We start from the raw sequence: 15,651 nt of genomic DNA, 5'->3' as shown, positions 1-15,651 counted from the left end.
CATGTGGACAGGTGTCAAGTCGTCAGAACAAATAGAACTAAAGCTAAATGCACATCATTAACAAAATAAATGGAATAGTAGATATGTACAAGTAAAATAGAGTAATAAATCTGTACAAGCATATATACGGGTGCTGTGGGGGTGGGGGGAAGGAGAGGAAGAAGGGGGCTCGGTCTGGGAAGGCCTCTTGGAGGAGGTGAGCTCTCAGTAGGGCTTTGAAGGGAAGAAGAGAGCGAGCTTGGCGGATGGGCAGAGGGAGGGCATTCCGGGCCAGGGGGACCACTCTGCTCTGTCTGCTGAATGGAAAGGGTTTTCTATCTTACAGATAGATGGGATAAAGAGAAGGCAAGTCCTCAAATAAAAAAAAGAGGAAATGAAAGAGGTGTAAGACAAAATAGAAAGAAAAAAAGAACCAATTATAAGACGGGAGGCAGAAGTGAGGTAAAGGACTAAAAAGGAGGTAGAAATTGGATTGGAAGTAAGGTTGAGGAGAGTGAGGAAAAGGCAGAGAGAAAAGAGAAGCAACGTGGCTCAGTGGAAAGAGCGCAGGCTTGGGAGTCAGAGGTCATGGGTGCTAATCCTAGCTCTGCCACATGTCTGCTGTGTGACCTTGGGCAAGTCGCTTAACTTCTCTGAGCCTCAGTTACCTCATCTGTAAAATGGGGGTGAAGACTGTGAGCCCCACATGGGACAACCTGATTACCTTGTATCCCCCCCTCCCCCAGCGCTTAGAACAGTGCTTTGCACATAGTAAGTGCTTAACAAATGCCATTATTAGTATTAATAGAATAGGGAGGTGCTGTTGATATTGAGAGTGTAGTGGCTGTATGGTAAAGGGTGTGGTAGGAAGTTGGGAGCCTGTTTGGGTGGACAAGGGGATAGGAGGAAAAGTGGGGAGCGGATCAATCTATCAGTTATATTTATTGAGCGCTTTACTCTGTGCAGAGCACTATGCTATGCACTTTTTATGGTATTTATTAAGCACTTACTATGTGCAAAGCACTGTTCTAAGCGCTGGGGAGGTTACAAGGTGATCAGGTTGTCCCACGGGGGGCTCACAATCTTAATCCCCATTTTACAGACGAGGTAACGGAGGCGCAGAGAAGTGAAGTGACTTGCCCAAAGTCACACAGCTGACAGTTGGCAGAGCGAGGATTTGAACCCATTCATTCATTCATTCAATCATATTTATTGAGGGCTTACTGTGTGCAGAGCACTGTACTAAGTGCTTGGGAAGTACAAGTCGGCAACATATAGAGACAGTCCCTACCCAACAAAGGACTCACAGTCTAGACAGACAGACAACAAAACAAAACATGTAGACAGGTGTCAAGTCAAGAATAAACAGAGGTAAAGCTTTTGTTGGGTCATCAAAATGATGGGCATTGATGTTGGGCACATCATTAACAAAATGAATAGTAAATATGTACAAGTAAAATAAACAGTAATAAATCTGTACGAACATATACACAGGTGCTGTGGGGAGGGGAAGGAGGTAGGGCCGGGGGGATGGGGAGGAAGAGAGGAAAAAGGGGGCTCAGTCTGGGAAGGCCTCCTGGAGGAAGTGAGCAGGACCTCTGACTCCAAAGCCCGTGCTCTTTCCACTGAGCCGCACTGCTTGGGAGAGTATAATATAACAGCATTGGTAGACGTGTTCCCAGCCTACATTGTGCTTTCAGGTTGAGAAGCAGGGTGGCTCAGTGGGAAGAGCCCGGGCTTTGGAGTCAGAGGTCATGGGTTCAATTCCCGGCTCCTCCACTTGCCAGCTGTGTGACTTTGGGCAAGTCACTTCACTTCTCTGGGCCTCAGTTCCCTCATCTGTAATATGGGGATTAAGATTGTGAGCCCCATGTGGGACAACCTGATCACCTTGTATCCCCCCAGCGCTTAGAACAGTGCTTTGCACATACTAAGCGCTTAACAAATACCATTATTAAATTAAATTAAGGGGAGACAGAGTTTAATATAAGTAAATAATATGTGGATTATATGTTTTGTTTTGTTGTCTGTCTCCCCCTTCTAGACTGTGAGCCCGCTGTTGGGTAGGGATCGTCTCTAGATGTTGCCAACTTGTGCTTCCCAAGTGCTTAGTACAGTGCCCTGCACACAGTAAGCACTCAATAAATACGATTGAATGAATGAATGAATAAATGGATTTGTCCATAAGTGCTATGGGGCTGAGGGAGGGGTGAATAAAGGGTGCAAATACAAGTGCTGGAGTGATGCCGAAGGGAGTGAGAGAGGGGGAATGAGGGCTTAGTCAGGGAAGGCCTCCTGGAGGAGATGGGCTTTCAATAAGGCTTTGAATGTGGCAGGACATGGGTGAGGGATCAGTGATGAGGTAGGGGAACTTGAGGTACAATGACTAAGTTGAAGCAGCGTGGCTCAGTGGAAAGAGCGTGGGCTTGGGAGCCAGGGGTCATGGGTTCGAATCCCGGCTCGGCCACTTGTCTGCTGTGTGGCCTTGGGTAAGCCACTTCTCTGTTCCTCAGTTCCCTCATCTGGAAAATGGAGATGAAGGCTGTGAGCCCCACGTGGGGCAACCTGATCACCTTGTATTCCCCTGGTGCTTAGAACAGTGCTTTGCACGTAGTAAGCGCTTAAATGCCATCATTATTATTATTAGAGGAGCGCAGCGTGTGGACTGTGGCGTAGTAGTTCTCCATGTAAAGTGCTGGGGAAGATGCAAAATAATTAAACTGGACTCAGTCCCTGTCCCAAAATGGTGCTCATGGTCTAAGAGGGGCAGAGCAGCACTTAGGAATATATCTTAAATTATATGTTATTAGTTATTCATTAGGAGAAACAGCGTGGCTCGGTGGAAGGAGCACGGGCTTTGGAGTAAGAGGTCATGGGTTCAAATCCCGGCTCTGCCAAGTGACTAAGTCACTTAATTTTTCTGTTCCTCAGTGCCCTCAATCTGGATTAAGACTGTGAGCCCCCCGTGGGGCAACCTAATCACCTTGTAACCACTCCAGCGCTTAGAACAGTGCTTTGCACATAGTAAGCGCTTAATAAATGCCATCATTATTATTATTAGTAGTAGTAGGAAAGCAGTGAGGTATGGTAGGAGGGGGCAAGGTGATCGAGTGCTTTAAAGCCTCTGTGGTAAGGAGTTTTTCTTTTTGATGCAGAGGTAGATGGGCAGCCACACTGGAGGTTCTTGAGGAGTGGGGAGAGATAGGAGACAGGGAGGCTGATACAGTAATCAAGGTGAGATAGGATACGGTCTATGAGTGCATGAAAGTGAAAGGACACCCCTGGGAGAGAGTTATCCTTCAGTGGTTAGTGAAAAACAGTTGCCAGATGATTCGTTCGTTCATTGTCGTATTTATTGAGCACTTACTGTGTGCAGAACACTGTACTGAGCGCTTGGGAAGTACAAATCGACAACATATAGAGACGGTCCCTACCCAACAATGGGCTCACAGTCTAGAAGGGGGAGACGAACAACAGAACAAAACACGTAGACCGTTGTCAAAACCATCAGAATAAATAGAATTACAGCTATACGCACATCATTAATAAAATAGAGTAGTAAAAATGTATAGGTAAAATAAATAGAATAATAAATCTGTACAAATATATATAAGTGCTGTGGGGAGGGGAAGGAGGGGGGGTGATGGGGAGGAGGAGAGGAAAAAGGGGGCTCAGTCTGGGAAGGCCTCCTGGAGGAGGCGAGCTCTCATCAGGGCTTTGAAGGGAGGAAGAGAGTTTGGCAGATGAGTGGAGTGATAGTGGAGTGATGGATAATAATAATAATAATAATAGTAATAACAATGATGGCATTTGTTAAGCGCTTACTATGGGCAAAGCACTGTTCTAAGCACTGGGGGCGGATACAAGGTGATCAGGTTGTCCCACGCAGGGCTCACAGTTTTAATCCCCATTTGACAGATGAGGTAACTGAGGCCCAGAGAAGTGAAGTGACTTGTCCAAAGTCACACAGCTGACAAGTGGCAGAGAGAGGATTAGAACCCATGACCTCTGGCTCCCAAGCCCGGGCTCTTTCCACTGAGTCACGCCAAAGACCGAACAGATTATAGTGGTTAGATGCTCACCTTGCTGAAGGTGACCATGGTGAGCATAGAAACATACTTTGTTAGCCTGGCAGGAAGCCAAGCGACCATATATTTTTAACTCCTTACCATTGGCTTTAAAGCACTTAATCGGGTCGCCCCATCCTACCTCGCCTCATCGATGTACTACAACCCAGCCACGCAAACCTTCTCCTCTAGCAGCAGGTCTCTCACTGTGCCCAATCTCGTCTATCTTGCCGCCGATCCCTTTTTCCGTGTCCTCCCCCTAGTATGGAACTCCCTCCCCCCCATCTCTGCAAGACCACCACTCTCCCCACATTCAAAGCATTCTGAAGGTCACACCTCCAAGAGGCCTTCCCTGATTAAGCCCTCTCCCCCACCCCAGCTCGCTCTCCCTCCTGTGTCATCTTTGCACTTGGATCTGACACCTGTGGGTGTTTGCTATTCACCTCACCCTCAACCCCACAGCACTTTATCTTTATATCTTTAAATTAGGTATTATCTTTACCTTAATTATCTTTAAAAAGATATTAGGTAAATATCTTTAAAATAGGTTGAAAATGGCTTATGTCTACTAATGTCTGTCTTCCTCTCTGAACTCTAAGCTCATTTTGGACAGGGAACTCGCCCGCTAACTCGCTTGTACTCTCCCAAGCACAGTGCTCCGTACATAGTAAGCACTCAATAAATGCCACTGATTGATATATTTTAGGCAGTGGACTTTCTCTAATAATGATAATAATGATGGCATTTCTTAAGGGCTTACTATGTGCAAAGCACTGTTCTAAGCGCTGGGAGGGATACAAGGTGATCAGGTTGTCTCACGTGGGGCTCATAGTCTTAATCCCCATTTTACAGATGAGGTAACTGAGGCACAGAGAAGTTAAGTGACTTGCCCAAGGTCACACAGCAGACATGTGGTGGAGCCGGGATTCGAACCCATGACATCTGACTCCAAAGCCCGTGCTCTTTCCACTGAGCCACGCTGCTTCTCTAGAATTTGGCATTTCAGTGGATCCCATGCCCAAATTTTCTTGCTAAGAATCCCACTAAGGAGTAAAATTAGTGAGGCGTGATATGATTTGAAGATAAACGGGTGAGTTCCCCAAGTAATTGGAGGCCTCATTGACCCTTTCATCTGCGTACCCTGATCAACCTCATTTATTCTGCAGTCGATTCTTTCCTCCCACAGAAACTCTCACTTAGCGTGTTATACTTTCATGTTTGTATGTTTGTCTGCATTCCATCGTTGGACAGTAAACTCTTGGGAAGCGGGGATTGTGTTCTATTGTTAAACTTTTAATTTCAGGTACAGGATAATAATAATAATAATGGCATTTATTAAGCACTGACTATATGCAAAGCACTGTTCTAAGCACTGGGGAGGTTACAAGGTGATCAGGTTGTCCCACGGGGGGCTCACAGTCTTAATCCCCGTTTTACAGATGAGGTAACTGAGGCGCACAGAGAAGTGAAGTGACTTGCCCAAAGTCACACAGCTGGCAACTGCCAGAGTCGGGATTTGAACCCATGACCTCTGACTCCAAAAACCGGGCTCTTTCCACTGAGCCACGCTGCTTCTCTAGGATGCTACGGTTGAAATAGTATTTATCAAGAGCTTCCTTTGCGCAGAGCACTTTCGAAGCTCAGTAAAAAACTCGTCTAATATTTATTTAGCACCCACTGGTACTATAGACTGTAAGTCCCTTGTGGGCAGGGATTATGTCTATCAATTCCGTTGCATTGTCTTTTACCACGCGCCAGTACAATGCACTGCATCATCATCATCATCAGTGGTAGTTATTGAACCCTTACCATGAGCAGAGCACTGTACTAAATGCTTGGGAGAGTGAAAATAAGCACTCAGTACATACTGTTGATTGTTTGATTCGGTCATGTTTGTTTATTGAAGATGATGTAGATGGTTTTACTTCCTAAATCTGAGACGATATTGATGTAGATAGCCAAGAGCTGTCCCTTAGAATGTAAAATCCTGTGGGCAGGGAACATGTCTTGGACTTTAGTTGTTCCTTTCCAAGGGTTTATTGTAATGCTTTTAACGCAAGTGTTTAATAAGTAACTACTAATAATGTATCATCATCATCATCATCATCAATCGTGTTTATTGAGCGCTTACTATGTGCAGAGCAACAAATACAAATTGGCAACATGTAGAGACAGTCCCTACCCAACAGTGGGCTCACAGTCTAAAAGGGGGAGAATTTAATTTCGTTAATTTAATAATTGACTGCATAATAGTAGCTACTGTTACGTTGGGTTATTTTCCATCTCTTTGGCTTAGGGATGGAAGTAGACTGCTCGTAGGGCAAGTTTGTGCATGCTATGAGAAGCAGCGTGGCTCAGTGGAAAGAGCCCGGGCTTTGGAGTCCGAGGTCATGGGTTCAAATCCCGGCTCCGCCACTTGTCAGCTGTGTGACTTTGGGCAAGTCACTTCACTTCTCTGGGCCTCGGTTACCTCATCTGTAAAATGGGGATTAAGACTGTGAGCCCCACATGGGACAACCTGATCACCTTGTAAATTCCCCAGCGCTTAGAACAGTGCTCTGCACATAGTAAGCGCTTAATAAATGCCATCATTATTATTATTATTATGAGGGAGTTGGTGAATAAGTATTCGTTTTTCCACAGTGTGCTGTGCTTGAAAATCCATTGTGTCTTCTGTCTTCTTAAGAGTGCTTGTTTTTAGTTATAGCTCCCTAATGAGAATACTTTACGTATAATAATTGCTATGAAAAGTTGTGCTTATTTTTGTTGGAATTAGGGAATTCAAAATATTTCATAGGAATCAAACAATATTGTCAATGAGTCTTTCAGTCTTATGTTTTATGTAGGCGTGTTATTTCAGGTCGGACTTGGAAATAAAATGATTGCTTGCTCTTGTATCCTTTCCTCTTTTTAAAAGTATAATATGACTGAATACTTCAATTTACCTCCCCCCCCCTTCCTCCCCACCTCCATCTAGGGGAGCACTGTAAACATGAATATCATGGGATGGCTATATTCTAAAATTCAAGATTTATTGGGCTCTTCCGGTCACATTACACTTGGAGTCACACTTATGATAGGTTAGTAAACCTTGATGTCACCTTTCAGAAAGCTGAGCTAATAGAGTATAATTGGAAGGCTATTTAAAAATTGTTTTCCCCGAGGAGTCAGTTCAATAATTTTCAAGTCTGTTTTGGATTTTATTCTAGGAGGTATAACGTGCATTATCTCACTGTTCTGTGCGCTGGTTCTTGCTTACTTGGATCGGAGAGCAGAACGAATACTTCATAAGGAACAAGGGAAAACTGGTAAGTTAAACATTTTTCGGTAGGAAGGGGGTCTGCTCAGGGTGGTGGTGAAAATAATTTTTTTATAAAACGTGTTTCTAGGACAGACATAATTTCAAGCACCATCCTAATGTTAACTTTGGTGCTTAAAATCAGCCACATAGACAAAATTAATGTTGTGGGAATTAATACTAAGCCTTTATTCAAGCCACTGTGGCCTTAGTAGGTCTGTTTCAAAGACAGATGGCCTTTGCAGCTTTTCCATTTCCACCCTCCTGTCCTTCGAGCCTCGGGTTGTCCGGCACCTGGGCGAGGGAAGTGAAGGATACCAACACACAGTAGATCACTGTACTATCAATGCCCAGTAAAATGCTTGTTGGCTGATTAATACTTAATCAGGAAGCAGCATGGCCTAGAGGAAAGGCCCGAGAGTCCGAGGACCTGGGTTCTAATCCCGGTACTGCCACTTGCCTGCTGTGTGACCTCGAACAAGTCACTAAACTTCCCTGGACCTGCGTTTCCTGAGCTGTAAAATGGGGATTCAATACCTAGTCTCCCTACTACTTAAGAGCCGATCCCCTGGAGGGATTGGGACTGTGTCCGAACTTATTAACTTGTATCTAGAGAAGCATCATCATCATCAATCATCAATCGTATTTATTGAGCGCTTACTGTGTGCAGAGCACTGTACTAAGCGCTTGGGAAGTACAAGTTGGCAACATATAGAGACAGTCCCTACCCAACAGTGGGCTCACAGTCTAAAAGGGGGGAGACAGAGAACAAAACCAAACATACTAACAAAATAAATAAATAGAATAGGTATGTACAAGTAAAATAAATAAATAAATAGAGTAACAAATATGTACAAATATATGTACATATATACAGGTGCTGTGGGGAAGGGAAGGAGGTAAGATGGGGGGGGGTGGAAGCAGCGTGGCTCAGTGGAAAGAGCCCAGAATTTGAAGTCAGAGGTCGTGGGTTCAAATCCCGGCTCTGCCCATTGTCAGCTGTGTGACTTTGGGCAAGTCACTTCACTTCTCTGGGCCTCAGTTCCCTCATCTGTAAAATGGGGATGAAGACTGTGAGCCCTCCGTGGGACAACCTGATCACCTTGTAACCTTCCCAGTGCATAGAACAGTGCTTTGCACATAGTAAGTGCTTAATAAATGCCACCATTATTGTTATTATTATTGTAACCTCCCCAGCCACTTAGAACAGTGCTTTGCACATAGTAAGCGCTTCATAAATGCTGTTATTATTATTATTACTACCCCAGTTCTTAAAACAGTGTTTGACACATAATAAGCATTTAACAAATACCATCCAAAAACCCCAAACCCAAAAAACCACCCCCAAGAATTGTCACTGGAGTCCAGTGACACTTAGGGGTTGCACAGAGGGTTGCCATCTCAGAAAAATACCCTGTATGTCAAAATGTGTAAAGCCAATTTGTGTATTGTTAGGACTTAATCACAGATTGCATCTCTGTGTTATTTTCACCTTGGTACAGGGTTTGTTTCCTCTGTATATGGCCTGAAGTCAGAGTGAGCATCTGATAAACATCGCATGACCGTCTTCATTTCCTCAAAGTCTAGTTCAAATTCACTTTAGACCAATCTGTTTTCCATTTCTCTATGGTATTTGTTAAGCTCTTATTTTGTTCCAGGCACTGTACTAAGCACCGGGGCAGATAGGAGATTGGACATAATCCCTGTCCCACATGGGCTTCACAGTTTAAGTTGGGGGAGAATGATTTAATCCCCATTTTACAATGAGAAAACTGAGGCACAGAGAAGTTGGGCGATTTATGTGAGTTCACACAGCAGGCACGTGGCAGAACTAAGATTAGAACTCATGTCTTTTTGAGTCTCAGGCTCGTGCTCTTTCCACAGGGCTGTGCTGCTCCAGTTAAATTTGGACAAAACTGAATATTTAAACTGCGTGATTATGTGTTGGATTTTTGCAACAAACATTTTCTACAGGTGATGGCCTATGTTATACACTGCAGCCCCTTTTAAAAAAAACACCAGAATCCCTTCAGAAGAGATGTTTAGTAGCATGCTGTATAACTCTCGGCGTGGAATTTAGTTTCTTACATAGATCTCCAAACTCTAAATCCAGTATTTTAAATGTAGGAAAAAGCACATTGAAGTAGCAAACTTACTGATGTGATGATATGCCTTCTTTTCCTGCAGGTGAAGTTATTAAGTTAACCGACGTAAAAGACTTCTCTTTGCCTTTGTGGCTGATGTTTCTGATCTGTGTTTGCTATTATGCAGCCATTTTTCCCTTTATTGGTCTTGGGAAGTAAGTATTTTCTACCTTTCCAGTATTAATTGAGGTTGAGAATGATGAAGTGCGTTTTATGGAGTGCTTGTTGTATGCAGAGCACTGTACCGAGTACTTGGGAGAATAGAATACAGTAGAGTTGGTAGACGTGATCCTTGCCTACAGGGACGTCCCCCTCGTCCCCCTCTCCATCCCCCCATCTTACCTCCTTCCCTTCCCCACAGCACCTGTATATATGTATATATGGTTGTACATATTTATTACTCTATTTATTTATTTTACTTGTACATATCTATCCTATTTATTTTATTTTGTTGGTATGTTTGGTTTTGTTCTCTGTCTCCCCCTTTTAGACTGTGAGCCCACTGTTGGGTAGGGACTGTCTCTATGTGTTGCCAATTTGTACTTCCCAAGCGCTTAGTACAGTGCTCTGCACATAGTAAACGCTCAATAAATACGGTTGATGATGATGATGAGGGAGCTTACAGTCTAGAGAGAGAGACAGGCATTAAAATTAGGAACCCTGGATGAGCATTGGTACTGCTGAGAGTCAGAGCAACTTGAGAAGCAGCGTGACGTAGTGGATGTTCATTCATTTAATTCAATTGAATTTATTGAGCGCTTACATTGTGCAGAGCACTGTACTAGAGCACAATCCTGGGTGTCAGAAGGACATGGTTTGTAATCCCGGCTCCACCGCTTCTCTGCTGTGTGACCTTGGGCTAGTCACTTCAGTTCTCTGTGCTTCAGTTACCTCAGCTGTAAAACGGGGATTAAGACTGTGAGCCCTGTGCGGGGCGGGGACTGTGTCCAACCCAATTATCTACTCCAGCGTTTAGTACAGTGCCTGGCACTTAAAAGGTGCTTAACAGTGGGCTCTAGACTGTGAGCCCACTGTTGGGTAGGGACTGTCTCTATATGTTGCCAACTTGTACTTCCCAAGCACTTAGTACAGTGCTCTGCACACAGTAAGAGCTCAGTAAATACGATTGATTGATTGATTAACAAATACCACACCCATTAGTACTACTACTAATAATAGTAATAATTGTGGTATTTGTTAAGCGTGTACTATATGGCAAGCACTGTTCTAAGCGCTGGGGTAAATACAAGGTAATCAGGATGTCCCACCTGGGGCTCATAAGTCTCAATCCCTGTTTTACAGATGAGGTAACTGAAGCACGGAGAAGCAAAGTGACTTGCCCAAGGTCACCCAGCAGACAAGTAGTGGCTGGCATAGGCCATCTTTATTTTACTTATTTTATTTTATAAAATAAGTATTTTATTTGTACGTATCTATTCTATTTATTTTATTTTGTTAATATGTTTTGTTTTGTCCTCCGTCTCCCCCTTCTAGACTGTGAGCCCACTGTTGGGTGGGGACCGTCTCTATATGTTGCCAAATTGTACTTCCCAAGCGGTTAGTACAGTGCTCTGCACACAGTAAGCGCTCAATAAATGTGATTGATTTATTGATAGAAGCTAATAAGGTTGGAGACAGTCTATGGCCCATGTGGGACTCGGTCTTAATCCCCACTTTACAGAGGAGGTAACTGAGACATGGAGAAGTTAAAGTGACTTGTTCATGGTCACACTGCAGATGTGTGGTGGAGCCGGAATTAGGCAGTCAGTATTTATTGAGTGCTTATTGTGTGCAGAAGTCGACCCCCGGCCCATGTCCTCTCCCTGGCCTGGAATGCCCTCCCTCCGCACATCCGCCATGCTAGCTCTCTTTCTCCCTTCAAAGCCCTACCGAGAGCTCACCTCCTCCAGGAGGCCTTCCCAGACTGAGCCCACTCCTTCCTCTCCCCCTCCTCCGCCTTCCCATCCCCCCCACCCTACCTCCTTCCCCTCCCCACAGTCTGTACAGATTCATCGCTCTATTTTACTTGTGCATATTTACTATTCTATTTATTTTATTTTGTTAATATGTTTTGTTGTCTGTCTCCCCCTTCTAGACTGTGAGCCCGTTATTGGATAGGGACTGTCTCTGTATGTTGCCAACTTGTATTTCCCAAGCGCTTAGTACAGTGCTCTGCATACGGTAAGCGCTCAGTAAATACGATTGAATGAGTCCATGCTGCTCCTAATTGTCTAGTAAGATATGTACTGTTGGTGAGACCTTTCAGAAAATTCTTCTGTAATATAATTTGTTTTTTTTTTTTCTCCTCGTCTCACTGCACACCCTGAGAAGCCTTCTTCCTTAGGCTGCTTTTGTCCGTAGTGTCCACCCAGATTGGTATCTGAAGTAGGATTTAGTGTGTGAGTAGAGATGGAGTTTTGTCATCCTCATCAATGGTCTTTATTGAGTGCTTATTAAGTGCCGAACATTATACTAATAGCATGGGAGAGTACAGTATAGCAGAGTTGGCAGCCACGTTCCTGCCCACCACGACCTTTCAGTCTAGAGGTCTGACAGTTTAATAGCCTAGAGACGGAAATGCCAAACCTGATTATTTTGTATTTCATTTATAGTTTGGGCGCTTCCTCCCATCCCACTCTTTCTCCTCTCATCATCATTAGAAACCCTGAGAGGGAGTACGGTTTGCGATATACTGCATTAGGCCCTTGGGATCATATGTAGAAAACCCAGTAAAGCGGTTCTGGCTCATTAGAAGCTCACCATCTAGAGTGACCTCAGAAGGCAGACTTTTAACGTGAACAAGAAAAATTTACCAGCCAAAGTTCCCCAGCAACCTACATTTTACAAAGGTGCACATCTCTCAGTCAGTGGTAATTTTTGAGTGTAACAGTGCCCTTAAAGCATACGATCTAATGAAAGAAGCAGGGCCTAAATTCTGTTCAGGTAATTGGAGAAAAAGACTCACCCTTAGCCCTCCAAGATCACAGGTTTGAGAATGGTGGTATTATTTAAGCGTTCGCATTGCCAAGAGCCGAGAAAGGTACAATAAGCAGCATTTGCATAGTGGATGGAAAGTGGGCCTGGAAATCAGAATGTCATGGGTTCTAATTCCGGCTCTGCCTCTTGTCTTGCTGTGTGGCCTTGGGCAAGTCGCTTCATTTCTCTGGGCCTGAGTTACCTCATCTGTAAAATGGGGAGGGAGACGACTGTGAGCCCCACGTGGGGCAGGAACTGTGTCCAACCCGATCAATGGTATTTATTGAGCGCTTACTATGTGCAGAGCACTGTACATAGTACAGAAATTGGCATTAAGACTGTAAGCCCCACGTGGGACAGGGACTGTGTCCAACCCTATTTGTGAATAGCCACCACAGTGCTTAGTACAGTGCCTGTCACATAGTAAGCACTTAACAAATACCACAATTATTATTATTAACCCGATCTGCTTGCATCCACCCCAGTGCTTAGTACAGTGCCTGGCACATAGTTAAGTGCTTAACAAATACCATTATTATTATTATTACAATCAGGTCAGGCACAGTCCCTATCCCGCATGGATCAGAGACAGTGGGGGAATTGGTATTTGATCCCCATCTTGCAGGTAAGGAAACTGAGGCACTGAGAGATTGTGACTCGCCCAGGGTGACAGAGGTGGGATTAATAATAATAATAAAAGCATTTGTTAAGCGCTTGGTATGTGCAAAGCACTGTTCTAAGCGCTGGGGAGGTTACAAGGTGATGAGGTTGTCCCACTGGGGGCTCACAGTCAATCCCCATTTTACAGATGAGGTAACTGAGGCACAGTGAAGTGACGTGCCCAAAGTCACACAGCTGACAGTTGGCGGAGCCGGGATTTGAACCCGTGACCACTGACTCCAAAGCCCGGGCTCTTTTCACTGAGCCACGCTGCTTCTGAACTGGGTCCTCTAATTGTCTTGCCTGTTCTCTTTCCACTGGACTACACTATTGTGGTATCTCAGATTTTACAACCACAGTATTTAGTTTAAGCTATAAAGTGTGAATATTGTAATACATATTGGATACAAAAGATGAAACAGAACTGGTATCAGTAGAATTTGTTGTAGTAGCCGATTTCTAACTACTTATGTATTACCAGAAAACTTTTCAAGACCACGTGACAATTTTATGAGTGTTACTGTGGGGTTTTATTTTTGTTGTGAAATAGGCCTTTTAAAAATGTTCAGGTCAGTTATTTTATTATGTTTTAATTTAGGGTGTTCTTCATGCAAAAGTTCGGATTTTCCTCCCAAGCTGCAAGTGCAATTAACAGGTATTTTACCAGTTTGTGGTATTTAAAGCGCTAATCACACTTTACATCCACCAGCAGCCTGGGTATCTCACTGGGATCTCGTCCTCTAACATTTATCCTCCCTCCTCGAATGCTGTTCCGTGGACTAAATCCAGTGTTTGACAAGGGTGGATGTGTGTTTTGTTTTGTGGCATAAATAGAGTGGAAACTAGTTTTCCCTTGACAGCACATTAAATAGTGTCTCTCCAAATATTAAATATTTTTTTGCAGTGTTGTGTACATCATATCAGCTCCTATGTCTCCCATCTTTGGACTCTTGGTGGATAAAGCAGGAAGGAATGTTATCTGGGTGTTGTGTGCGGTGGCGACCACACTTGCTTCACATGTTATGTTGGCTTTCACCTTCTGGAATCCATGGATTGCAATGGTGACGTATACATCATGTTACCAATCTAACGAAAAAGAGTTTTTGATTTGTGCAGATCTTTTTAAACCCCTTAACGTAAGACAGCCTCTGCTGCCATCTGAAATGCAAAAACAGATTTATATTTGAAGTTCGGAAGGCAGTCTTTGAATGTTTAGTTGTGTCTCCCTCGTCCCATTTTTAAGACGACTGTCAGAAAGATGGGTGTTAGAGCTAACGTCCAAGCTCCTGTGGTTTTTACTTTGTTGTTCTGTCTGTGCAGAGAACAGTGAGTCCTGGTGACTCATTTTTAACTCGGTTTTGCTTGACGCTTTCGGTAAAATCCTGAGGACGATTGAGCTGAAATGTAGTATTCCCAACTAGGTAGCATATATCATGATGATACAATGCTAAAGTGTTCCGTAAATCTCCAGTAGAATAATGGTGACTACTAACCCAATTTGAAATCACTACTCTTCCAAGTTAAAAAAAAAAAAAAATCTGGAAACTAATAAAGGACAATTTTGAAACCCTGGCATTTTATGTTTTCAGAATGTAATGTGGATACTTCATGTAGCAAAGGGAGGAGGCAGAAGTTAGGGGTAGCACTCTATCTTGAGGTTCATTTTCCTATTTCCCCAACATAATTCTGGGTAGTATTTTTGGATCACACTAGAAATAGCTTTCTGTCAATATTGCCTGGCGGTTTAGCGTAATTCTTGAAACATTTAAAGTGTTGATCACAAGTAGGCTTTACCCATAAGTCTTTCCATTTGGGCGGATAATTCAGGACTCTTTTCTGAGGTCTGAATTTCACATTTTTTCTAATGGTGCTTTCTGCAGTGTATGCTGGGGGTGTCCTATTCACTTCTTGCCTGTGCATTGTGGCCAATGGTTGCTTTCGTGGTTCCTGAACATCAGCTAGGAACTGCGTATGGCTTGTAAGTATTTCTGTATTCTACCTCCCCCCGTTTTCTGTCAGTCTCCACCTTTTCCAAATAATGTCTTAAAAATATAGATCGCATAAAGCAAAACTGAAAACAATTCACTTTTCAAATGATGTATGACAGGAGGTAGTATTTTTTTTTTTTAGCTCTGTACATTGTACTATACTGTAGAGCACGGCCTAGTAGATAGAGCATGGGCCTGTGAGTAAGGTCCTGGGTTCTAACCCCAGCTCTGCCACTTGTCTGCTGTTTGACCTCGGACAAGTCACTTAACTTCTCTGGGCCTCAGCTACCTCATCTGTAAAATGGGCATTAAGACTCTGGGCCCCGTGTGGGAAAGGGACTCTGTCCAGCCCCATTTGCTTGTATCCATCCCAGTGCTTGGTACACTGCCTGGCACATAGTAAGCACTTAGCAAATACCACAGTTATTATAATTATTATTGTTCTGAGGGAATTGATGAAATTATAGAAGACAAGGTCTATGCCTTCAAGAAATTTCAAATTATTGGTTGGTCTGGCTTATACATGCACCGTGAAATCC

At 43.7% G+C, this 15,651-nt stretch overlaps 1 protein-coding gene across 5 annotated transcripts in view; it reads left to right on the top strand.

Annotated features, from left to right (window-relative positions):
- MFSD1 (major facilitator superfamily domain containing 1) overlaps positions 1-15,651 on the top strand; it is a 50,833-nt gene that overhangs the window by 23,943 nt on the left and 11,239 nt on the right. For all 5 annotated transcript variants that reach the window (XR_005451065.1, XM_038746414.1, XM_038746405.1 and 2 more), the window contains exons 7-12: positions 7,024-7,126; positions 7,256-7,354; positions 9,532-9,643; positions 13,723-13,779; positions 14,029-14,185; positions 15,005-15,102. Coding sequence is in view for 4 of the 5 variants with exons in the window: in XM_038746414.1 (XP_038602342.1) it covers positions 7,024-7,126; positions 7,256-7,354; positions 9,532-9,643; positions 13,723-13,779; positions 14,029-14,185; positions 15,005-15,102 (626 nt within the window). In the remaining variant the exon portion in view is untranslated. The remainder of the gene's footprint in view (positions 1-7,023; positions 7,127-7,255; positions 7,355-9,531; positions 9,644-13,722; positions 13,780-14,028; positions 14,186-15,004; positions 15,103-15,651) is intronic.

Source organism: Tachyglossus aculeatus, chromosome 1 (assembly GCF_015852505.1).
Source record: "Tachyglossus aculeatus isolate mTacAcu1 chromosome 1, mTacAcu1.pri, whole genome shotgun sequence".
Lineage (NCBI taxonomy): Eukaryota > Metazoa > Chordata > Mammalia > Monotremata > Tachyglossidae > Tachyglossus > Tachyglossus aculeatus.
This window is presented reverse-complemented; position numbering and strand designations above follow the sequence as displayed.